Source organism: Sminthopsis crassicaudata, chromosome 2 (assembly GCF_048593235.1).
Source record: "Sminthopsis crassicaudata isolate SCR6 chromosome 2, ASM4859323v1, whole genome shotgun sequence".
Taxonomy (NCBI): Eukaryota; Metazoa; Chordata; class Mammalia; order Dasyuromorphia; family Dasyuridae; genus Sminthopsis; species Sminthopsis crassicaudata.
In genome coordinates this window covers 255,641,911-255,667,244 of record NC_133618.1, presented here as the reverse complement: position 1 = coordinate 255,667,244, position 25,334 = coordinate 255,641,911, and the positions used below count along the sequence as shown (strand labels likewise).

Sequence of the window (25,334 nt, the reverse complement as noted above, 5' to 3'; positions counted from 1 at the left end):
TTGCCAGGCAACCAAGCACTACTATCAACAGCCTGAGCCTCTGACCAAGGAAGGAAGAGGCTTCCTACAGACCAGACAGAAAGACACAAGGGCAGGTAGGGACAAAGGGATTGGTCTGGGGGTCACCAGGAAAGGAGTTTATGCCTTGTAGATTCTGGGAGACATTAGGGAAGATTCTTGGTCCTTTCTCAAGGCTGCCACCCTTTCACTGCCCAACCACAGAACCAGTCAGATTTGTCACCTCAGACTCAGCACAAAGGTTTCTCTCTCTTACCCAGTATCCAGAGGAATAACCATTACTTTCCCTAAAACCTCTTTCTCAAATCATCTCCCTGTTCCCAAAGTCACAAGCTGAGGGGGTCTCTCCCTGCTCCTCAACCTCAAGGACAATTGTGACATTCCTGTTCCATTGAGCCCCATCCACACTCTGTCCTTTTAGCAATTTTGCATTATTTTCTATTCTCTGTCCCCTCTAGTAAGAGTCAACAAAGAGTCATAACGTAATGGGTTTGATTCAGGAAGGTCTGGGTTTTCAATTTTCTGTGTGATGCTGGACAAGCCCTCTAACTTCCTAAGCCTCATTTTCAGAATTTGTAAAATGGGAATAATGATATTATAGCACTGAGCTCACAGAGTCATTGTGGAGCAGTTTGTAAGCTTTTAGAAAGGTCAGTCTTCACTACTACTCCAGCCTTCCTAGCATTGGGGTCCTCACTTTAATGCCATCTTCTCTCTGTACTCCCCAGAACATCATCTTTCCTATATCTCCATCTGAACTATCACAGCATCCTCCCCAAAATGACATCCTTGGAAATCTACTCCCTGCCAGTTCCTTCCATGTACTAGATTTCTTTTATGCCTTTCTCCTTCCCAAATACTCCGTAATTCAGTGACAATGGCTTTTTCGCTATTCCATTCAATCTCCTGACTCCACGCTTTTTTTTTTTTGGGGGGGGGGCTGTCCTTCATGCCTGGAACTCTCTCTCCTCAGCTCTTCCCTCTGGACTTCTTCAAATCTCACCCAAAGTTCCACCTTCTATGGAGGCCTTTCCCAATCCTCCTTAATCAGGGGGATCTGAGTTCCTGTCTGGTCTCACACACTTTCTAGCTGTGTGACTGGGAAAGTCACTCCACTCTGTTTGCCTCATTCTCCTTATCTAAAAAATGAGCTAGAGAAGGATATGGCAAACCTTTAGTATCTTTCAAAGAAAATCCCAAATGGGATCACAAAGAGTCAAAGATAACTGAAATGATTGAACAACAATGAACATATATATGGTATAAATATATATATGTGTGTGCGTGTATGCATACCATATATGTATGTTTATACATAATTGTTTGCATGATATCTCCCCTCCCCTTAGTATACCCTTCTTGAGAGTTATCTATTTTTTTGTATCCCCAGCACTAAGCATAGTTTCTTTTTTCTTCTTTTTCTTTTTTTTTTTTCCCTTTGAGGCAACTGGGGGTAAGTGACTTTCTCAGGAACACACAGCTAGTGTTGAGTGTCTGAGGCCAGATTCGAAGTTGGGTCCTCCGGGCTCCAAGGTGGGTGCTCTACCACTGCACCATCTAGTTGCCCCATTAGCATAGTTCCTATCACATAATTATTAATAAATGCTAGCTGACTTGATTATATAGATCATCTTTTTTAGTAGCAGATACAAAACAATCCACCCTGCACTGCTAGTTCCCTTCCACAGGAACAAGGTGATCTGAAATTCCGACACTCTTTTTGGAAGCAAGTGTGTCCATATCTGGCCAGTGACCTTATCCTTCCTCCCCCTGTTTCTCTGCCCTCACCCCAGAGGTGGGGCTGGGGATACTGCACAGCCTTCACTGAAATTTAATTCACTCTCATGCCACAGCATCACTTCTCTGATGTCATAGTCCTCTCTGAGAATGAAGGACAAACTATTCTCACCCCAAAACACCTTTTTTTTTTTTCAACAAATGCCAAGAAAATCCCAGAAGTTTATGCGTAATTTGGCTACAATGTACTGGAAAGAATCTGATCTTGGAACCTTTCATCATTGCTAACTCTCTATTGACTTTACAATAAGGAGAAACATTAAGAAGAAGTAAGAAGAGCTCTAGGAATTGGATGATAGCCCTATCCCCATGGAGTCTAATTCTAACTAGGTGGTACAGTTGATAGAATGTTGGGTCTGGAGAGGAAGACCTGAGATCAGATGGACCTCAGACATTTTCAAGTGACACTGGACAGGGAACTCACACTCTAATGTGATAATAATAGCATCTGCCTCTTAGTAATTTCTAAGAGAGTCAAATTAGGTATCCATAAAGCACTTAGCAAAGTACCTGGCATATAGTTGGTGCTTAATAAATTTTTGTTCCTTCCCTCTACGCTTCTCATAATTATACTCATACCAAGTCCCCAGGGCCCTGGTTCAAGCTACAAATTCACACTCCCCTAATTCTCTAGCCTTTTCCAATTCTGCAAGCACCATCCAACAGACTTACAAAATCTCTGCTCCTACACAGCAATCACTGACTCCCTCCAAATGCTATACTCAGAGCTCCCAAGTCAGTGTTTCAAACCACCAATAAACATCCACCAACCCCAAGGCTACTTCCTCTTTTTTAAACAGATCTAAGATTTCATCAGTGTAGGAAGTTTCGGGTGAAGAACTTCCTCCATCAAGCTCGGTAATTTTATAGTCTCCCAGAACTGCTTGGGAGTTTGGGGGTGGTGAGGCACTGAGACAGGCTGAGTGAATTGCCCAGGGCAACACAGTCATTGCTTGGCAGGAGCCAGATTTAAACCTAGTTTTCCTGACTCAGAAGCCCTGCTGCTTCCTCATCCTCCACAATACCCACCTCTAACCCCCCACATGAATCGCAGGCACTTCCTTCCCTTTGCATCTGTGCCCACTTGGTAGGAGATGAGGGGGGAATCTTCCATGATACAGCAGGTACCTGTCAAGCTTCTCTCTTCAAATCCTGGCCTCCCCCTCCTCTGAGAAGAGAGGATTACAACCTGAAGCTCCAGAGAGGAAGCAGACTGAGATTCCCACTTGCCTGATGGATCTGTCTGCTTGAGGAAAGAGTCTTACTTATCTGAATGTTTCCTTGTGCAGTATTTTTCTTCCTTCAGGTAAGGCAGCTACAACTTAAGAGTTCTTTACTTATGCCCTCCTGAAAAAATCTCCAAGAAGATTTCTTCTACCCTTATGTCCCCCCCCAAAAGGGTCCTAAAATGAATCTTTCATGCAGTCCAGCAAGGATTTCTTATACTCTCTAATATTGCAATTGCAGTAATCCATATTCAAATGAGTGAGCCAGACATTACCCAGAAATCTGTCTCAAAGTGTTGGCAGTTTCCCAGCAAGAGATTATCTTTCTCCAAATCACCATGCAATCAAGTATAACACCTTTCAGCCTGTCAGTGATGAACCCCACCCTCTGCTGCCTAATAAAAAAAGGAAAAAATTGCAGGACTGCATTATGGACACTAGATGACACTACTCCCAGAAGAGCCAGAGTACTCTCTGCTCCCCATGAAAAATAGGCAGGGCTCTAAAGACTGGCTCCTGTGACAATAATCAACAAAGATTTGGGGCAATTCTGTTACATCAAGAGTTTAACTAAAATGAAAAAAAAATGTAATGTGCAGAATTATAATAAAACACAGTTCTATCCCCCTTCCCCTCTCCAAAAAAAAGTTTAACTGTGAGGCTTAGCTTCTCCAAAATAGGTACCAAATCATCCAAGCTTACACGGAAGGGGAGTAATAACTAATGCATTTTTAATGCATTTCCTTCTCTCATCTTCTCATAGTCTGAGAATTCTTGCCCCTTCTGGCTAGTTAGGGCCCCCCCAATTTTACACTCTCTGCCCTTTGTTATTTGGGTGGTTACAGCAATGGTGGCCAGATGAGAAAACAGGGAGAAAGAATAGCTCTGTTAGCCTTGTTCTGATTCTTTTAATATTTGGAGGATACTATTCCACAGTCTTATTCTTATTTCTCAGACCAGCCCTCCTTTTTTCTGATCAACTCATGCTAGATTATTAATTTTATACCAGTTGTCATATACAAGGAGAGAGGCAACATGGTGAAGCATGTGTAGAGTCAGCATCAGAGTAAAACATGGCTTTAATTCCTACTCTCACATATCCTGGCTGTGTGACCATGGACAAGTCATGTAATCAACTCTGTAAGTCTACAAATTACAGAGAAAATGCAAATCTCTAATCAGTAGAGGGAGTTTCCTCACCTGGAAGTTCTAAACCAGTAAAAATCATTGGTCTGCTCCCAATATCTCACCTAAGTTGTCATTGGTGTAATCTACTTAGATTTAGAGTTGTAATGACATTAAAGATCATCGAGTTCAATTCCCTAATTTTACAGATTAAAAAACTGAGAACCAGAGAGGTTGTATCAGAGTTCGAATTCAAAGGCAGATGCTCTAATCCATATACATTTTCCTTGCCCTTTGGGTCATCTACAATTAACAGTCATAATCATAATAATTAGCATTTATATAGAGATCATTATATGCCAGGCACTGTAGTAAGTGCTTTACACACATTATTTCATTTGATAATCACAACAACCTTGGGAGGAGGGTACTATTATTATCCCTATTATCCCCAATGAGGCAAACAAAAATTAACTTACCTGCCCAGGGTCACACAGCTAGAATGTGTCTGAATCTTTTCAAGTCATAGTAGCACTGGGAAAAAGGCATTGATGTCAAAATGGTAGCCTTTTCTGTCAAGGACTAGCTCAAGATGATTAAAAATGCCACACCAAATTTAATCCAACTTGCTCTTCTCCCCCTCACTAGTTCTGGTCCCATTTGCAGTGCTTTTGCAAGGTATTTTCCTTATAAACTAAATAAAAGAGGTTTCCTCTAACTTCATGTGATAACCTTGGAGAAAGATGTTTTTCATCCACTTTGTTTCCTCTATGGATGACTAGGCTGATCTTTTTTTAAGAGTCTGTGAATTTCAAAAGAGGGAAAGTTACATGACTCACTTCGTACTTGCAATGTAATAAAAAAAAAACAAAAACAAAAACAAAAAAAAAAAAACCAGGTATCTAGATAGCCCCATAGACAATTCCTCTTCCATTTGGACTTAGCATAGGATATTCTCTCATAAGTGTTGCATCTTTAGTTAACACAGCTCTTTTTGGGGGGGCCTTGCTTGATATTGATAATCAAAGGATCACTGAACAAAGATAATCATAGAAACACAAGTCATTGAATATTATATGTGTGTAAAAAATTTTATATATAACTTTAGCATAGGAAACTAAGGCATCTTGTTTAAGGATGAATTTGAGGCAGTAGTTAACAAATAAACACAACTGAACTTTATATTTTTTAAATAGTCATTTATTTCTATAATTTAGTATATGGTTTCCCATAGAAAATTACAGAAACCTGACTATTTTATGTTTTGATCAAGTATATGTCTTTAACATATGCATATGACATTCTCATAAGGATTTATAGACAGCAAGATGTTTAGTGCTGAAATCTCCTTTTCAATCTTTTTTGGTCAGAATATCATTTGTGATATTTTCCATCTTACAGAATCTTGTTCTTCTTTGAAAAAACTTGTAAGTCAATACCATTTCTACTACCTAGACAAGTCATTTAACCTATCTGAGTCTCATTCTCCAAACTAAAAAAATGAGGAGGTTGGACAAAATGATCTTTAAGGTCCCTTCCAACCCTAAATCTGTGATCCAAAGAATTCTGAATGTCTTCTAAATTTCATTATCTGCAGCAGGAAGATTTTTGGTCAAGTCCATCATCTGGTCTCTCTATGTTATTGTGAACTTCTTTACATCAGATACTGAGAAATGGAGAATCCAAAAATGATAGTTCCCTTGTCCTTGCTAATGAGAATAAATTACCATGTAAGTGCTAGCAGAGTTGTTTTATTTCACATATATTTGTTGCCCTCTTTCTAGTTTCGATTACTTATGGCTATACTGGAACAAATATCAGTCAACAAGCATTTATTAAATGTTTGTCAGGTGCCAGGTACTATGCTAAGTGGTGAAGATGCAAAGGCAAAAACAATCCCTATCCTCAAAAAGCTCTACTTCTAAAGAGTGAGACAATCTGTAAATAATTAGGTACATACAAAAAATGTACAAAATTTGTGGATTATAAGCTCAGGAAGGCACCAGCAGCTGGGGGGGACAGGGAAAGGCTTCCTATAGAAGGCAGGACTTGAGGTGATTGTTGAAAGCCAAAGACACTAAGAGACAAAATGAAGAAGTAAAGTCATACAAGACAGGGTATGTGAAGGCAGAGAGATGGAAGATGAGATGTCATATGTGAGGGACAAGTATATCAGGGTTAGGATCTGGGAGCTCAGCATTAGAGAGGATTCTTTTTAGAGCAACCAACCAAGCTCTTTCTGTGGACTCATTTACCCTCTTCTGTTTTTCACTGTTTTATAGGATAAGACGACTCATAAATCTTTCCCCATCCTCCCCCACAATATTTTGAAAATGACCATTACTCTAAACTCATGCTATCCTTGGCTGACTGTCTCTCCACATACAAAGCAAAGGTGATTTCTGAGCTCATTCTACCTCCTCATTTTGGCCACTGTTTTGCATCAGTTTAATTTTTTCTAAGTATAAAAATTTTTTCTATCTGATAAACTATTGTCTTTTTCATTGATTTCCCTTTTTGCAATCAATAGCTTGTTTAACCAGTCCAATTAGAGTTGCTATGATTAACGGAAGTATCTTCTCATTTTCATCCTTTCTTCTAATTTGATATTGATTTTTGACCTTTGCTCCAATAAGCTTATGGTCTGACTACCCAGAGAGCTGACTCTAAAATTACTCCTGAGTCATTCCTTATTGTGAACATGTAGTTCAATTTCACTTTTTGTGACGTTGTTCCAGTCTTCACTTTCAAATTCTTTTTGAAGAAACTGTTTATAATGTACCAACTTCTGAATTTTATATGATGTTTTAATATCTTTTTTAATACTAAAATATATTTTCTAATATAATTTTCACTACCCTCACCTTAGTGTAAATGTTGATTTTCTTTAGAGGAATTTGTCAAAGTCCATGAAATATGCCCATATCTTCATCCTCTACAGCTGGTATTGGGATGTGTAAAACTTAGCTAAGATTTTGGAGTAGTCTGTTTGCTGACTGACACTCATTGTGAACAATGCAGTGAAATGATCATGTATTCCATGAAAAGATGTTTGTTATTGCCTTTTGGCACAGGATGGAACCAATCTTTTGTCTCTATTTAACTTCAACAACTTCTCTTCAGATTTCATTTCTAGCTAGAACATCAGTAACTGTGCTTTTGTTTCCTCCAAGAATGTAGCATTTCATTGGTAGTTGGCCAAAGATGACAAATTACAAGTGTGAATAGTCAAATGAATATAGTCTATCTTTGGAACGCCATCCTGGCAAGGTGGATAAAGAGCCAGTTTTGGAACCTCAAGTATTCAAATCCTCCCTCTGACGTGATGTTACCTGTGTGATCCTGGTCATTCCTTAATTTCCCAGCATTCTGTAAAACCCTCCTGTTTCTAAGTTTCAGAGAAGGTGCTGAGCTGCATGTATAAGTGAAATTACAGTGCCAGTCATTGTCATTATAGTCTAAGAGCTGTGTAACACAAAATATCTTTATTTTTAATTACCTCTTTAATTACAAAAGGATTCCCATATTGTTTCACAACTGTGATAAATAATATACACACATATTTAAAAGTGTGGCTCTATTAAAGGTCATCACCCAAAGAATGCATTTCACTATTTTACTATCATTAGTCAGCCTCAAAACCAGGAAAACTGGATTCAAATCCAACCTCTGACACTCAGCCTATACAGTCCTGAGAAGAATCACCGATCCTCTCAGTGGCCCAGCTAATTCTCCAAGGATATAGATCAAAAAGAAAGCCTTGCCTTGCATTGGTAGAAGGAGCTCCCTCACTTGTATATTTTTCTTTATGAAAAGTGCTGAGTTTGCCTGATGGCTTTCTGCCCCAGTTAGTTCCCCGAGGTTTTCTGCTCTTCTCTCTTAGACCTTTCCTCCATTTCCTGTTAACACAGGAAAATATGGGGAAGACTGCAGAGGCATAGGAATCCTGACGCTGAGTTCTCTGTAATCAGGGGAAGTAATCTCCCATTTTACTCTTAAAGAAATAGTCCTTATCCATCCACTTTTCCCAAGGAAGCATCTGACTCATAGTAACCTGACATTTACACAGAGTAACATTCCCAGCTAGGTCTGCTACATTGCTTCAGCTACTCTGCTGTTTGCTGAAGGAGCCTGTATTCCTCACAAACAACATAGCATTGTAAGTGGAATTTAAATAAGGAATAGGAATCACGGACTTTCAGAGCTGGAAGGAAACCTCAGAGTCCAAACTGAACTTGGAGAATTTTTCTACCTTGTAACTAACAAGTATGCCCAAGCAGCCCTTGACTGAAAAACTAAGAGTGGGAAAGAAGCCCCTCCTGAGGGTGCTTCATTCCACTTTAGAGCCACTTAGATTATTAGGAAGTTTTTCTGTATATCAAGCCAAATCTAACCGCTATAATTTTCATAAACTGCTGCTAGATTTCTCCTCCTGGGTCAAGTAAAAGAAGTCTAATACCTCTTTCAAACACTTGAAGATAAATGCCATAGCTCCCTACATCTTTTTTCTCCAGGTTAAAAATAATCAGTATTGCAAGTGATTCTCAGAAAGCTCCCACATGAGTCCTAGACCCGATATGATTCCTTTTTAGCATCTGTTCCATGTCTCTCACTACCCCAGTCTCCATGCTCTAAAATGTCCTCTAATTCATCAATATTCTTCCTAAAATATGGCATCCAGAATGAAACACAGTATCCCAAACTGACAGGGATCTGGCAGCTACAATGTAATGCAGTAAGTAGAATAGCAGTCTTGGGGTTACTATACTATTTGAATTCAGATTTGAGTTCAAATCCTGACACTTAATACATGATCCTGGACAAGTTAAATAGCCTCATTTAGGCATCAGTTTTCTCATCTGTAAAATGGAAATTATAATAGCACCTCCCTCACTGGACTTTTATGAAGATCAAATGAGACAAAGCACTTTGCAAATCTTAGAGGACTATGCAGATGCTAGCTGTGGTGATAGTGATGGTGTTTTTTTTATTGTTGCCAGGACCAAACACGATAGAACTTTCACCTCCCTGGTTTCTTCCAATACAACCTAAGATTACAACAGCTCTTTTGGCTACCACATCCCAACATTGACATATTCAAAATGAATTGGCCAGGTTTTTTTTTACATGACATTTTGTCTAGTAATTCCTCCCCCTTCTTGCTCTCATACAATTCTTAAAAACAAGTGTAATCATTATTACATTTCATCTTACTAGATATTCAGTTCATCAGTATAGATGATTGAGATAGTTTTCATTTATATTGTGTCATCCGAGACATTAGTTATTTCTCTACAAAGTTGATTGGCATGCCATTTATGCCTTCATCTAAGTCATTGGAAAATATCATGTGTAGGATAAGGTTGAGAACAGAGTCCTATGGCACTTCACTGAGACATCTCTCTCATCTATCTATATTAGTCACCATTGTCTGGGACTGCTTCCAATCCAATCTAGCAAGCATTGATTAAATACTTTATTACAAATGAGACACTGTTTGTCACTAGAGATAGTATTGTTTTGGGGTGTCCAGTTATTTCAGTAATATTCAACTCTTCATGACCCCATTTGAGATTTTCTTAGCAAAGATAGTAGAGTGATTTACTATTTCCTTCCCCAACTTATTTTACAGATAAAAATAATAAATAATAATAAGGTAAACAGGGCTAAATGACTTGTCCAAGGTTACATAGAGAACAAGTATCTGAGACTGGATTTGAGCTTAGGTCTTTCTGACTCAAGACTCAGTGTTCTATCTAACCAGTAAAGGCAATGCAGTGTTCATTTAAAAAAAAATCTTACTCCTGACCTCAATAATTGAGGCTTATTGTCTACTAAGAAGAAATAATATGCAAATAGACCGATATATATGGGATTATCAGAGGAAGAAGAATATTCCAACAACTAGAGAAATCAGAAAAGGTAACATTGGAAGTTGTTCCCTGAGCCTCTGACACTCAAGGCTTGAGACAATAATAAGGAAGGAATTAATTATAGTCTTGGGGATAAGTTTTGCAAAGGCATAGAGTTGGAAGTAGAAGATGGAAAAGTAGACCAGTTTGGTTGAAAAAAAGAGTGTACAAAAGGAGAATAATGTAAAAATAACCCTTAAAAAGCAGACTACAGACATGTTAGGAAGAATATTAAAGGTTCTTAAAAAGGAGAGTAATATAATCAAATCAATTCTGAATAATCTTGTCAATCTATATATCCTCCATCATTGGTAAGAGGCAGTTGAGAAAAATTTGAAATGTTTTGATAAAAGCCAAAAATGGGTCTATCAAAAGTCATGATGCAGTTTCAATCTATTAGAGCTGACAGCTTTAATATGAATATTATTCATCTTTATGTATGATAGTCTATCCAAGTTGTACATACTATATATTTACTTATATTATTTATGTGAGCTCTATATACTATTAGATATATAAATAAGCTTATGTATACCATGGATATAAATATGTATATTAACATATATACCTTACTACACTGGTATACCTTGCATATTATGTCTATGTCGTTCCTCTTATCTGCTAGTCTAGTGTGACTTATTTTTCTTGAGAACCAGTACTGATTTTTAGTGATTATCTATCCCCTTTCTTTATTTTCCTAAACTATCTCTTTAGTAAAAGCATTTTGCCCCAAAGCAAAATCAAGGTATATAGCATGAAGTTTGAAATCTCCACTTTTTCTTTTTTTGAAAATAAGGATAGTTTTTAATTCATCTGCAACCCTCTGACATCTCTCCTATACTCATTTCACAGTTTTTCAGAGCAACTTAGCAAACACATCTATCAAATTTTTCAATGCCATGCATTAAAAATGAGATAAGTTTATTCAGGTCTTATGGCTTGACTCATAGAAGGAAACTAGGTGTTCTGTTACCCTTTCCCCATTTGTCTTAGGTTTCAATTCCCTCAGTCAGCTTTACGATCTGAGGATCATTCATTCAATTCAACAAATATTTAAAAGTGCTGGTTATACTCAAAGCAATGTACTAGCTAGGAAATGAGAAGATAGATATAAAACAGAAAATAAAAGCTTAGTGTATAGTTCATTGGATTGGACACAGACTTCAATGAGTTTAGAATCCTAAACAGAGAAATAACTATAATAATAATAATATATATGAGTATATGTATATATGTATATATATATATATGTGTGTGTGTGTTTGTGTTTGTGTGTGTGTGTGAGTGTGTGTATACACACACACACATACAATATGAGGCAGAAAGGAAAGATTTAAACAATGTATCATGAGAATTGTGATGAGGAAGCTACAGGATCAGGAAGGCTTCAAGGAGAAGGTAGCAATAGAGATGGTCCTTGAAGAAAGGAAAGGGATTTCTCTAGAAATAGATGATAAAAGTAGACAAATAAATGAAAGAAAGAAAGAGAATAAAAACTAGGGGGAAAGGCTGATAATTGAGAACTAGGGAAGAAAGAGGGGAAGAAAACTTGTGGGAATAGGGTTATTAAATATAATCTATTCATCCCAAAATGGAGAACTATTAAAGTCAGTCAACAAGTCATTAATCATTTATTAAGCATCTACCATGCACTAAGCACTATTCTAAGAAGTGGGGATACCCCCCCAAAAAAAGGCAAAATACTTTCTCAGCTCACACTCTAACAAGGAAAACTACACCCAAATAACTAGGGCCTCATAGTTATGACTGTACAAACTAAGTACAAGATAAATGAGGAATAAGCAAAAAAGCCAAGGGATTAGAATTAAAGAGGATCAGGAAATACTTCTTTATAGAAGATGAGATTTTAGCTTTGACTTAAAGGAAGTCAGGAAAGCCAGGAGTCAAAGATAAAGGGAAAGAGCATTCCAACTCCAGGGGACAGCCAAGAAAATGATCAAGGTAGGACAATAGAGATGACTAGTTCAAGTAAGTAAGGAGTCAAGATGTCAGTGTTAATCAAAAATATGTGGGGGTTATAAAATGTAAGAAGACTGGAAAGGGATGAGGCGCAACTTGTAAAGAGTTTTAAAAACCAAATAGAGAATTTTATATTTGAGTCCAAAGGTGAAAGGTAACCCCTAAAGTTTATTATATGGGGATTTGGATTCTATCATGGTCAGACCTGTACCTTATAAATATCACTCTGACAGCTGAGTAAAAGAATTGATTGGAGTAGTGAGTATCTTGAAGCAGGGAGACTAAACAGCAGGTTATAGCAATAGTATAGCCATGAGGTGATGAGGGATTGCACCAAGATTGTGACAGTGTCAGAGGAGAAAAGGGAACACATGCAAGAAATAGTACAAAGATAAAATTTCCAGGACTTGGCAACAGACCTAATAGGAGGAAAGAAGGCAGGAGCTAGTAGTCTAGGGACCTCAATGATAGAAAGCAAGGAATCAAGCATGACACTCTGGTTTCAAGCCCAAGTAACTGTTAATTATCCTCAACAAAGGCTACTGAGTAAAAGAGGCATAATCAGAGCAATGTATTAGAAGATTACCCCAGGATTTTGTAACTGATTGGACAAAGAGGATGAATGAAAAGTGTCAAAGATAATATGAAGTTTAAGAACCTGGTAAACTGAGAAAACACCAATGATTCTGCTACCAGCATAACAGCAAATTCCATAAGCACTGTTTTCTTATATGTATGTAAATGTATGTAATGTGTATATAAAATGAAAAGATTTTATTAGATAACCTCATGGAGCCTGAGGTAGAAGGGATCCCTAACCTCAAGTTTTTCCAACAACTTGGTTTTGGAGCTCTATGGATATGGCATATAAATCAAGGTTGATGAGTTTAACCTCTGCCAAAGAATGGCTGTTACATATTCTTAACAATAACTAATATTTCTACTGTAGTTTTTAAAAAACACTTTCTTTGCAACAACCCTGGGAGGTATGGATTACAAGTGTTACTAATATTTTGCAGATTTAAAAGCAATAGAGTTTCGGAGGTCAAGTCTTATACCTTGTAAGTATAGCACCAAAAGTCAGATTTTGGGGCTATTCTTCTTGGCTCTAACTGTATTGCTTTTCCTACTGTATCATACTATCTATAATAACATTTTAGGCATCCTCAGGTAAGATGTGATTTTCCTCAAAGCAAGATTCTAGGAGAAGTGTGCAACTACAGATGCCATGAAGGAATATAATCATGATCACCAAGGATAACATGCTAGTGTTGGCTATGTAATTCATATATACGTATGTATATATACATATATATTCAAGTGATCTTACATTTTATTAAGAGATACATTGGGTTTCAAGAATAAGGAAGTGGTGATTCCACAGTATTGTACCCTGGTTAAGATTAAACTCTTGAGAATGGTATTTAGTTCTGAGTAATTTAATTCTTTTTATTTAATTTGGGGGGGTGGGAATTAGGATTAAGTGATTTACCCAAGGTTACACAACTAGTGTCTGAGGCCATATTTGAACTCAGTTCCATGAAATGATAATGCCAGTGCTCCAAGCACTGTGCCAAGGAACTACTCCCACCTCCAATTATAGATTTTTTTTTAAAGAATCAAGAGTATCACAACATTTGAGAGTTGGAAAGAACTTCAGTAACCATCTAATTTAAACCAGACATGAAATAATCCCAACTACTACATACCTAAAAAATGATCATCCAACTTCAGCTCCAAGATCTCTAAGGACAAGCTCACCTTTTCTCCTGGCAGCCTGTTTTTACCATTGAACAGCTCTAATTGTTAAGAAATTCTTCCTGAGATTAATATTAAATTTATTTCCTGGCAATTTCTACCCATTGATCTTATGTCTGCCTTTAGGACCAAACAAAACAAATCTTTCCTCCTGTGACAACATCCCTTTTACTATTTAAATACAGAAAAATCCTCAAATCCATATCATAAAAATAAACTAAGGAACTGGGAAGGTTTAATCTGAAGAAGAGAAGATTGGGAGTACATGAGAGCCTCAACAAGTATTTGAAAAACTGTCATGGGAAAAAATAGACTGAGCTTTTTCTGTTTGGTTCCAGATGATAGGATTAGGAGTAATGGAATTTGCAGAGGGAGGCGGGGGGGAGGAACCAATTTTTTTTTTTTTTTTTTTTTTATTAACAATTAGGGCTATCTAAAATTGGAATGGGATATCTTGGAAGGTAGTTAGGTTACTTCCTCAATGGAAATCTTTAAGCAAAGGCTAAATGACCACTTGTCACATGTACTAAATTGGAGAATCTTTATTTGGTATGCCTTGGACAAAATGGTTTTTGTCATCCCTTCCAACTTGCATGCTATAATCTTGCCAAATGTGAATTTCTTATAAAATTATTAAATAATGTGATATTATTCTTGTTACTTGTCTACTCCTTTCTCTACATCTGAGAAACTATCTTAGATTAAGAGCCCCAGGCAGCATTTCAGGGACTTGTCTCTTCAGAAGAGATTGAAAGAAGTTTTGCTTTTGGCCAAGACTGCTTCTTTTAGAGTTCAAAATACTCTTTCAATTCCCTCGCTTGACCCAACTCTATGCTCCAAGACCTGAAGCCCTCATTCCTGGTCCCTGAGCCTGCCTAGGCTCAGAGATCTGCCCACATTCAATCCCTCATTAACATTTCCCCTTCTCCTGCCACCATACCAAAAAATGCCATACCACCAGCATTCCCTTTTCTTCTGCCCTTTTTCCCTCTAACAAAAAAAGTGTGTTTTATAAGGTTGATACACAAAGGAAAAACAAATATAATCCCTGAATTTATGTTCAAGGACAAGAAAATCTAAAGTGTATCTACTTTACACTACCAGATACTTCTACCTTAGGATGGTGGGAAAAAAAGAACAAAATCATCTATGTAGCCAGATGGACAAAACACTAGTTCTAGAACAAACCCTACGACATCTTATTCTGTTGACAAACTTCTAACCCAAGCCATAATCCCTTCCCAATCCCCAAACAAGTCTATAATGAAGATACTGTGAGTAAAAAAAATCGCAAGCCCCCAATACAGTAAGCCTTCTACTACCTGCTCCTCCCACTCCACCAAATGGATCACAGAATTTTAAGGTAGAAAAAAGAATATTAGGGATAATCTAGCTCAGAGTTTCTTAGCCTTTTTTTTTTTAGTATCATGGATCCCTGTGGCAGCCTGATAAAGGCTGTAGACCCTTCCTCAAAATAATGTTTTTTGCATGCAGAAAATAAAATGCATTAGATTACAAAGGAAACTAATTATATTGAAATGTCAGAATACTGTTTTTTAAAAATAACTTCATGATTACCATGTTAAGAACCCTTCATGATCAAACCTCTTTATTCTCTATATGACAGGGTTGAGACAAAGAGAATTTAAGTGATTTGCTCAATAGTAGATAATAATATATTAATAATAATAATAATTTACAAATTACTACTAACTCAATTAAATAACAAAGCCAGGAATCAAACTCACTCCTCTGACTCTGTCTGGTGTATGTCCATTCTACACTTTTTCCTCTACACCAAACTGCCTGGCCTCAGGCTTCCTGCTCTTGTCCTGCTATGGGTCAATCTGAACATTAACATCTCCATTTCCCAATCTTCTATCCCCTAAATCTTCCTGTCAGAAATGCCAGCATGATTATCCTCCAACTGTTCTTCACAAAGTCGCTACATAGAACATTCCAGAGCTATTTCCCACTTCCAATGAGAAAGGCCTTATTCCCTGTACCCACAGCACTTTGCCATCTCCACTACATAGAAGCTATCACCTCCTTAAAAGTCATTCTCAACTTTTACTTTAGGGGGCAGAGGGAAGGGAGGGTTAAGTCTAGCACCTGCAAAAGGCTTTCCTTTCTTGACATTTTGTGCCATAGTAGAGCCACTGTGTCTTACTGAGCTGATGTCATTGCATGTGGAAAGGTCTCTGGGCCTGCCCAAGGGCATTTTTGTGCAATTCTCTATAACTTTTCTTCTAGAGAATCATGTGACTTTAGGATATGAAGCTAGAAGAGGCCCTAGGAATCATCTGGCCCATCCTTTTGGTCAGTCTACTTTTCTATACCTTACTACTTTATCTAAATGACCTTTTAATAACTTAAAAAGCCAAGATCTCCCATTCACACTTCTCCAGTCACACTGATCTATATTTTGACACTGGACTCAGATGGCTTTGGAGGAAAAAATGAAGCTGATGACTTTGTTTTTTACTTTTTAAATAGTTTAAGCTATTTTAATATTTTTCAATTATATGAAAAATTATTTTTAACATCCATTTTTTTAAAAAAATTTGAGTTACAAATTCTCTCCCTTGCTCCCTTCTTTGCCCCTTTGTTAAGAAGATAAACAATTTTATATAGGTTATACATGGGCAGTCATTTAAAACATATTTCCATATTAATCATGTTGTGAAAAAATATGGACCAAAAAAAAAAAAAAAAAAAAAAAGAAAAGAAAACAGAAAAATAAAGCTTTTTTAAAGTATGCTTCAATTTGCATTTAGATTCCATCAGTTCTTTCTTTGGAAGTGGATAACAGTTTTCATCCTAGGTCCCTTGAAATTGTTTTGGATCATTTTATTGCTGAAAATAACAAAGTCATTCAGTTGATCATCATACAGTATTGCTGTTATTATGCATAATGTTTTCCTGGTTTTGCTCATTTCATTTTGCATCAGTTCATATAAGTTTTTCCAGGCTTTTCTGAAAGTTTCTTGCTCATCATTTCTTAAAACACAAAAGTATTCCATTATAATCATATGCCACAACTTGCTCATCATTCCCCAATTGAGAGCATCCTCTCAATTTCCAATTCTTTGCCATCACTAAAAGAGCTGCTATAAATATTTTTATATATGTAGGTCCTTTTCCTTTTTTCTTGATTTCTTTGGGATACAGAGCTAGGGTGATATTGCTTTATAGCCCTTTAGACACCATTACAAATTGTTTTCCAGAATGGTTGGATGAATTCACAATTCCACCAACAATGCTTTTCCCACGTCCCATCTACACATATCATTTTCCTTTTGTCATATTAGCCAAACTGATAGGTACCTAAGAGTTATTTTAACTTGTACTTCTCTAATTAATATAATGATTTAGAGTATTTTTATGTGACTAGATAGATTCTTTGTTTGAAAACTACTTGTTTTCAAACAAATCCTTTAACCATTTATCAATTGGGGAATAACATATTCTTATACTTTGACTCCATTCTCCATATATTTAAGAAATGAAGTCTTTGTCAGAGAAACTTGCTTTAATTTTTTTCACAGTTATGATTTTTGTGTATTTCCTTCCATCCTATCTCCCACTTTTAGGATATGAAGTTGCTTAAGTGTCAGAAGAAAGGTTCCCTCTAGCAAGAGTAGGGATAGGAGAGAAGGGATAGTCAATATGAAGTCGGAAGAAGAAAGGAGAAAGTGAGAATTGGAAGGAAGGCTAGGGGTAGGACACTGGGTGGACTGAGGAGGAAAAACAAGTTTTGCTACCTACAAGATCAGCAAGTTCCTCTTAGGAAGAATAAAGTCTTCGACTTCAAATCAGGAGCTCCCTGAAGGCAGAGACTTGGCCCTTATTAATTCCATAATACTTACTCTTAAGCTAAGAGCTATGGAAGTCTTGAAGTCACACTCTTTTCTTTGATTTAGGGACCAGGAAGATGCCAGGAGCACAGTTGTTGTCAGAGAAGAGGAATAAACAAAAGAGGACAATTTCCATAAAGAAGGAAATAGAAAAACTGGCTTCAGCAGCGAAGGAGGCAGTGGCAGGAAATGAATCTGAGAAAAAAAAGGCAGCAGCAACTAAGAAATTACCCAAAGAATGGAATAAAATAATGGCAGCAAAGACCGCAGCGAAAACAATGCTAACCCAAACAAGAGAAGACGCCAGGATCCGAAAGCTATGGAAGCTATCTGCCTCCAAGGAGGCCACGGTTTTGAAAACGTACCCAGATGACCTACTGCCCAAGGACATAACTTCCTTAACACCAGCCGAGATAAAGCGCTTTTTGCTTTTTGTAGAACCCACGAAGGTTAGCGCCAGTGATTCGATTGAAACCATCCACAGCTGTCAAGAAAGCAAGCAGTGGGATCTGTTTGCGGAGCCAGTCTCAGAACAGCAGAAACGCCTCATTGGGGTGCTGAAAGCTTCTGAGGCTCGAAACCGAGTCCGAGCGCTTCGACTTCGATATGCACGGATGAGGGTAAGGGATGCAGGTTAGACGCCAACTACAAAAAAAAAAAAAAAAAAAAAAAAATCTACTTCAAGGGAGGCTTCTTAGACGTTACCAACAATGGGGAGGAGGAGGAGGAGGAACAGAAGGATGTGGTAAGCTTTGTCCATTTACCAACCACTCCAGGAGTTGTGAATCCTTGATTCTTCACACCAACCATTCCTGGAGAGCGTCAAGTTTGAGAGGTTGGGGAAGGGGAGTGGGGGCGGCGGGAAGAGGGTGGGGATAGGGGAAGGTTGGAAGGGGAGATGAAGAAGGTGGCTTGGAACCAACAGGCACAGAATTCAACTTGCCAGTCCTGGGAGAATTTGGCGAGGGATGTCCCGTACAGGGCGTGTGTCCCTAGGAGAATGGGGCACCAGATGCAATACTGTCTTGGGTGGTGGGGATTGGGTCCACAGGCTGAAGAGATAAAGCACCTAATTAGCAGGCAGAAAACAGCCCGGGCAGCAATCCGCCTTGAACTATTCCTGCCGCCTCATCTGAATCCCACGAAGATCCCGGACTGTCTGGACAGACGTGAGGTGTCCCAATCCCCAGGGAAGCTGGGAGGGGGTAATAAAAGTGGAACCCCAGTGAAAGAGGAAATAGAAGTTTTGGGGGAGGGGAATAGGTAGAACATGTGAAATAACTCCATTTATACAATTGGCAGAAATAATGTGTGAATTGTGGGGGTGGGGGGAGGAGAAAAAACCTTCTTCCCCCACCTCTACCCAACAAACACAATCCCATTCCTAATCTCATTGTTTCAAATCTGGTTTTCCTTTTACTTAAAGAAGGACCAACCTTTAACCACCCCCCAGAAATATCCTCTAGGACTTCCTACCTCAACCCCAATAAAGCCAAGCAGAATGGAGGGATGGGCTAGAATTCATAACTATCAGAGAGAGATATTTTGCTTTAATTTAGGATTCCCTGGGGCAAATTATCCTTCCAAGTTTTCTCCTAAACCCCAAGATTTCCACAAATCCATAACATACTGATTTGGGCAGGGGCATTCCCACAGTCACTTTTGTCCCTTCAGGCTCTCTGGTTTTCTCCCGGTTAGCCCAATTCCTCCTTAGTCCTTCTGTCCCCTTAATTAACTCTTATCTTTCCTAAGCCATTCCTGTTACCTCAATTACTCTTGTCTTTCAAAGAGATCCTCCTACTTCTGCTTCTCTCCCCCAGAATTATTACTGTCATCTCAATCATATCAATATGGTACCTTGTTGACCAGTCCCTGCTAGTTACTCCTTAACTCTCAGATTCTCCAATCTCACCTTATATATCCATGTTCTTTCTCTTTTATGCTCCTAAAACTCCAAATCACCTTTGTCACTCTTGTCTCTTCAATAACTACTGTAATTCCTTATTCATTCCTGTTAGCTTGAGCTATGCCTGCCTTCCAAAGTCATTTTTTGTCACTACAATCATTCCTGATTCCCTCAGTCACTTTTCCCCTCTTCAATTATTTCTGTCCCTTCTCAGTCACACCTACCTTCCTTATATACAGTTGTCGGACTTTAATCATTCCTATTCTTTAATCATTATTTTCCCCATCCCCATTTAATTTCTTTTCTGTCTTCAACTTCTCTTCTCCACCATCCTAGAGGCATCGAGTAGAGGCCATCCTGGAAGAAAAGAACAGCAATGCCAAGTTCAGATGATTTGGAGGAACCAGCTAGGGATCATTTTTCCTACCATTTCAAGGTCTGGATGAAAAAGAAAAAGTAAAAAAAAAACAAAGTTCTTTCCTCTGTGACTCTTTTTTTTTTATCTTCTATCATAGTATCCTTGATGGCATGCCTAAAATCCAAATTGATAACCATAAATTGGGTACCCATGCCCATATTCTGGTTTAGCATCGCACAAACAAGCCTCCTTGGTCCAAGCAACATCACAAATAGGCATAATGGATACAGGCATCAGGCAACACTTTACTGAAATCTAGATTAAGAATGCTTATAGAAAAAAAAATACATGCATTTCAACAGAATATCTGACAAAGTCTCTTACACTTGTGGATAAGGAGGAGAAATAAGGGCTAAATGACTGTCCCAAACTAAATTTGGAACTAATCAAATGACTGGGCCCAAAGGTTAGTTCATCTGATGGAAAGTCTCAAGAGAAATACTCTACAGATCAGTCCTGAGTCTTGTACTATTCAATATTATTATCAGTAACTTGAATAATGCTATAGAAGGCTGATTAAAACAAGCTTTGTAGATGAGCTGAAGTTGAGGGAGATAAGCAACAGGTTGGGTGAAAAAAGTCAAATACACAAATTCAGGAGTAGGGGAAACTTTTCTAGACAACAGTTCAAGTGCAAAGGAGTGAATACAACTCAATATGAGTCAAGAAAATGATATGGCAGCCAAAAAGGCGACTCTGATCTTGGAGCAAATTGATAGCAGAGTAGTCTGATCATCATCTACATCTGGGGCATTATGTGCTGAGCACCACATTTTAGGAAAGGCATTGATAAGTTAAGAGTATATATAAATGAATATGAAACTACATAAGGATTAGTTGAAACACCTATAGAAAAAGTGAAAACTTGGGGAGAATATAACTTTTCAAATATTTGAAGATCTGTCATGTCAAAGACTTGCTAAGCCAACCTTAGAGAACAGAACTAAGAATAATAGGTAGAAATTTCAGAGGCAGATCCCTGCCCAACAATTAGAGCTGTCCAAATGTTGAAGTGGTGCCAAAGGAGAAAGCATATTCCCTAACACTGGAAGTTTTCAAATAGAGGATAAAGAAACATTTGTGAAGTGATCCTTGCTCAGGTACCACCTGGATTAGTTGGCTTTTGAGGTCCCAACTTAAAGATTCAATAAGTATGATTTCCTTCATTCTCTGTATGTCTTGTTTTTTTTTGTTGTTATTGTTGAGTTACATCTAACTCTTTGTGAGTTAAACTCTTAGTAGCATTTTCTAGCATGGATGCTGGAGTGGTTTGTCATTTTCTTCAGTAAATTCAGAGATTCACACATAATAATGCAAAACTGAAGCCAGACTTGAATTTGGGTCTTCCCGATTCCAAGCCCAGCACTCTATTAATTGAGTCACTAAATGCTAACAACAACAAATTCTCTTCTTTGTGTGTCTTGGTTATCTTTTTGTTATTTTTTATTCAACTCCTTCACTCTCTGAGGCCTCTGCTACCTTTGGCCTCCATCCAAATCCACAGTTTTTTTCCAAACTGAGAAACAAGAGTATTGGAAGGCCTCTTCAGTTTAGAAAGGAGAGAGATTATTTTTATATCTAGGAGGAAGAGAGGAAATGGAAGGGGGGAGAATAGAAAATCTCTGAATTCAAGAAAACCTAGGTGGTGAGGGGGAGGTACAATTCTGTCTTCAAGGAGCTTCAAGTAAGAGGGAAAACCAAGTTAACCTAATTCAAAGAATTTGGTATGAAACAACTCCAGAGATTTACTATAAAGAGATTCTGTCCCCAAGTCTAGGTCAGCAAGCATTAAGTGCCTACTATAACAAGGTACTATGCTAGGCTATGAATACAAGAACAAAAGGACTTTTTTATACTCCCAGGCTTTGTATAATATTTACATAGATTAGTAAGTATAAATATAGATAAAGTAATATTAAAAAGTAAAAGAAAGATTGTGAAAGGCCTATATTAAATAGATGACACCTGAACTGCAATTTGGGCAAGGGAGGGAGAGAATGTAAAGATTTGGAGGCAGGCTAGTTTTAGTAGAATGGAGACTCTGTGGAAGGAGAAATTTCTGAAGTAAAACTGGAAAAACTTTTGAAAACTTTTAACTTTCAAGGTCAGGATTTTGTATTTTATTCTAGAAGAAGGAAACCACTAAACATAAATTTTGAGTAGGGCACTGACATAGCCTGATATAAACTTTGAAAACAATAGTGTGGTCAGGAGATTGGTTAGTTATAAGAAAGAATAAAAGCAAGAGAGAACAATTAGTAATGTATTACAATAGCCTAAAAAAAAATATTGTTCAGGCCTGGATCATGGTAAAGTGTGGGAGTAGAGAAAAAAGTAAAGTTTTTAAAAAATGAAAAGTTGTAGATGTGCATTGGATAGGAGCATAAAAAAAAGCAAAGAATCAAGAAATCCAAGATTGGGAAGCTGCATGCCTAAAAGGATGATTGTATCCTTCCAATGAAAAGGGAAATGTGGAGGAGGGATAGGTTTGGAAGAGAATGAGTTCCATTTTTGACATGCTGAATTGGAGATGCTGCTGGTATACCCAGGTAGAAATGTCTAGCAACCATTTGGTGATAGGGAATTCAAGTTTAAGAGATTGACTAGATAAGTAGATTTGGAAGTCTAATAAATGGAACCCATAAGAATTAATGAAATCACCAAATGAGAACTGAAAGAAGCCTGAGACAGGAGGGCTAGAGGATGGTATCCACACTTACTGGATAAGATTTGGGGAGAGGAGAGGGTAGACCAAGGAGTAAAGAATGAACAACTAGACAGGATTCTAGGAGAGAACAATGTCTCAGAAGCCAAGTTAAGATAGAAAATCTGCAGTCAGTGGTATCAAAAAATTCAAGGAATTCAAGTATAATTCCTGAGAAATGGCCGACAGATTAACCACTTAGATTTTGGTTATTCTTAGATGATTAAGGGTATGTTGAGGCCCCCTTTAAGGAGATGACAGGTAGAGGGGTTTTTTTGGTGGTGTTTGTTTTTTGTATAGAGAGGGAAACCTAGGCATATTGCTAAGAAACAAGAAACTAGAGGCTAAGAGTCTGAAAATAGAATGGGAATTTGAAAGTGTGAGTGAAGGGGTTGACTTGGTAAGATCAACTTTTTTTTTTTTCCCCCAGAGGCTGATGCAAATGGAAAGGATGGATGGATACTGAGGTATAGATCAGGATGATTTCTCAAAAGACTAATTCTTGGATTTAAAGCCCTTGTCCTTCCTTTGTTTTGCAATTACTCTCATCAGGCCAACTAGATCACAGGATATGTTCAAGCATCTGTATATAGAAAATAAACTATTTTACTCTAGGATAAATTAATCTCTCTTTTTTTTTTTTTGATAAATTAATCTCAAGGCATTGAAATGAGGCAGAAGAAAATTTGAAGGTGAACCTCAATTCTGGCAGAATTTGATGGCAAACTTGAGATACATTTGAAAGCTAGTAGAGGTGGTTCGAAAAGCATACGACTTCATAGAACTAATGGAATTGGCATAAAAAGAGATCAAATAGAAATGTACCTAGGAGAGAGCCTTAGGGAATGAAGTTCTTATTTAATAGTTAAAATTATAGTACATAAAGACGTGGCCACAAGTCAGAAAGACCTGGATTTAAAGGCATTATTTAAAGTTGTTTGAAGGGAAATGTTAGGAAAGCTGAGTTATATAATATAAATAATTATAAATATAATATAAAATATTATATTTTCTCATTCTGTCTTCTTGGCTTCACTTCCCAATTTCAAGTCCCTTTCTGACATATATTGGCTGCCAGACAGTGGGCAAGTCAACTTGTTAGTGTCCCAGAAAACTCTTGAGACTTTTAAGTTTAATACAGAGGAATTGTCTACCTGCTTTGGTGGAGAGAATTTTCTCACTTGAAAAGTTCTCTATGCCAATAAAATTAAAGGTCTATTTCATATCTTTAATGCTTTGACAAGCCTTCTCTGTCTAAACAAGTGACCAGAGACGCCAGCTAGTCCAACCCCCTCCTCATTTTCCAGAGAAGGAAACTGATAACTTATACAGTCACCCGGAGAGTAATCTACAGAGAGAGGATTTGAACCCAAGGCCTCTTTCCCTAGAACCATATAGTACTCACATTCCAAAGGCGTCTTAGATGTAAGCCTGTCCTCATCAAAGAATCTTGGAACCAAACTCTCTTACCACCAGAGAGAATCTGGAGATCACAGTAGAGTTCAGACAGATAGACTGAAATATTAGGGTCCCAAGTCAGAATACTGTGCGTTTGCCTCTATAAATCCTCAGTGCCCAGCATATCAGGCCTAGCAGTCAGACTCTTGTAAGTAGACATTAAATGTAATTTAATATTCTGCGCAGTGTCATACTAATGCAGCTCAACATTTATCCCCACCATGTGCAGAGAAACTGGGGAGTTTAGATGAGAACTGGGGAAGAGGGAGAGGAGAAAGGGACTTAGACTTGAGGAAATAAGAAAATAAATTCAATGAGTCAAAACAGTTTCTAAAAGCCTTTGTTGGAAAAGATAACCAATTCCTTTCCCAGCCGTTTTGGAAGAGAACTGTCTTATTTTTCTGTCCAGAAATTCATAATTCACAATCTGAATTCAAAAGATTTTCCCAGAAGGATGAGAAAAAAAGAGAGGTTCGACGACCAACCTTCCCTACCACTTTTCCTGCAGGCAGAGCAAGAAAAAAGAAAAAAACGTTCCTGCTGCACTAAGCTCTCCTCCCCCACTTTTTCCCTTAGCATCTAGAACTTTCTATAGTAAAGTTCTATATCTACTTTTTCTGTAATCTAGGGCAAGTAATTTCACCTCTACAAGCCTCAATTTCTCTATCTGTAAAATAAAGAAGTTGGGTTCACTCTTTAAAGTCCCACTTTCTGAGTTTCAGACTATCTGGCAAATATTAAGTCCCACTGAGGGGAGAAGAGGATGTGGATAAGCAGGCCCCATCCTGAAGTGATGTAAGGAATTACTGACTTGGACATCATTGGGATTAGGCCTTCTCCTCTCCCAAAAGCACCTTAGTAGAGGCATCTTAGATAAGATTTATTCCTAGAGATGGATTCAGTACAGGCCATAGGGAGAAGACAGCCCAGGAAAAGGTAGGAGCTTTGTTAAAAACCTGAAGGAATAAGTTCCTGCACAATTATTACACACACACACACACACACACACACACACACACACACACACACACACACACACCATCCTCCAGAGACCAGGTATTTTGAGCACACTGAGAGCAGGGTTTTGTTTTGGTTTTTTGGTATCCCCAACTTAACACAGTTAATTTCATATAGTTTAGTATTTATTGACCATCGCCAAACAAGAGACTTGGGAT

At 37.9% G+C, this 25,334-nt stretch overlaps 1 protein-coding gene across 1 annotated transcript; it reads left to right on the top strand.

Annotated features, from left to right (window-relative positions):
• On the top strand, positions 1-20,055 carry LKAAEAR1 (LKAAEAR motif containing 1). The gene is made up of 5 exons (XM_074288928.1): positions 1-95; positions 16,070-16,135; positions 17,740-18,293; positions 18,725-18,847; positions 19,916-20,055. The coding sequence occupies exons 3-5, from the start codon at positions 17,751-17,753 to the stop codon at positions 19,970-19,972; spliced, it is 723 nt and encodes a 240-aa protein (XP_074145029.1). The 5' UTR covers positions 1-95; positions 16,070-16,135; positions 17,740-17,750; the 3' UTR covers positions 19,973-20,055.
• The last annotated feature ends 5,279 nt before the right edge of the window (positions 20,056-25,334 follow it).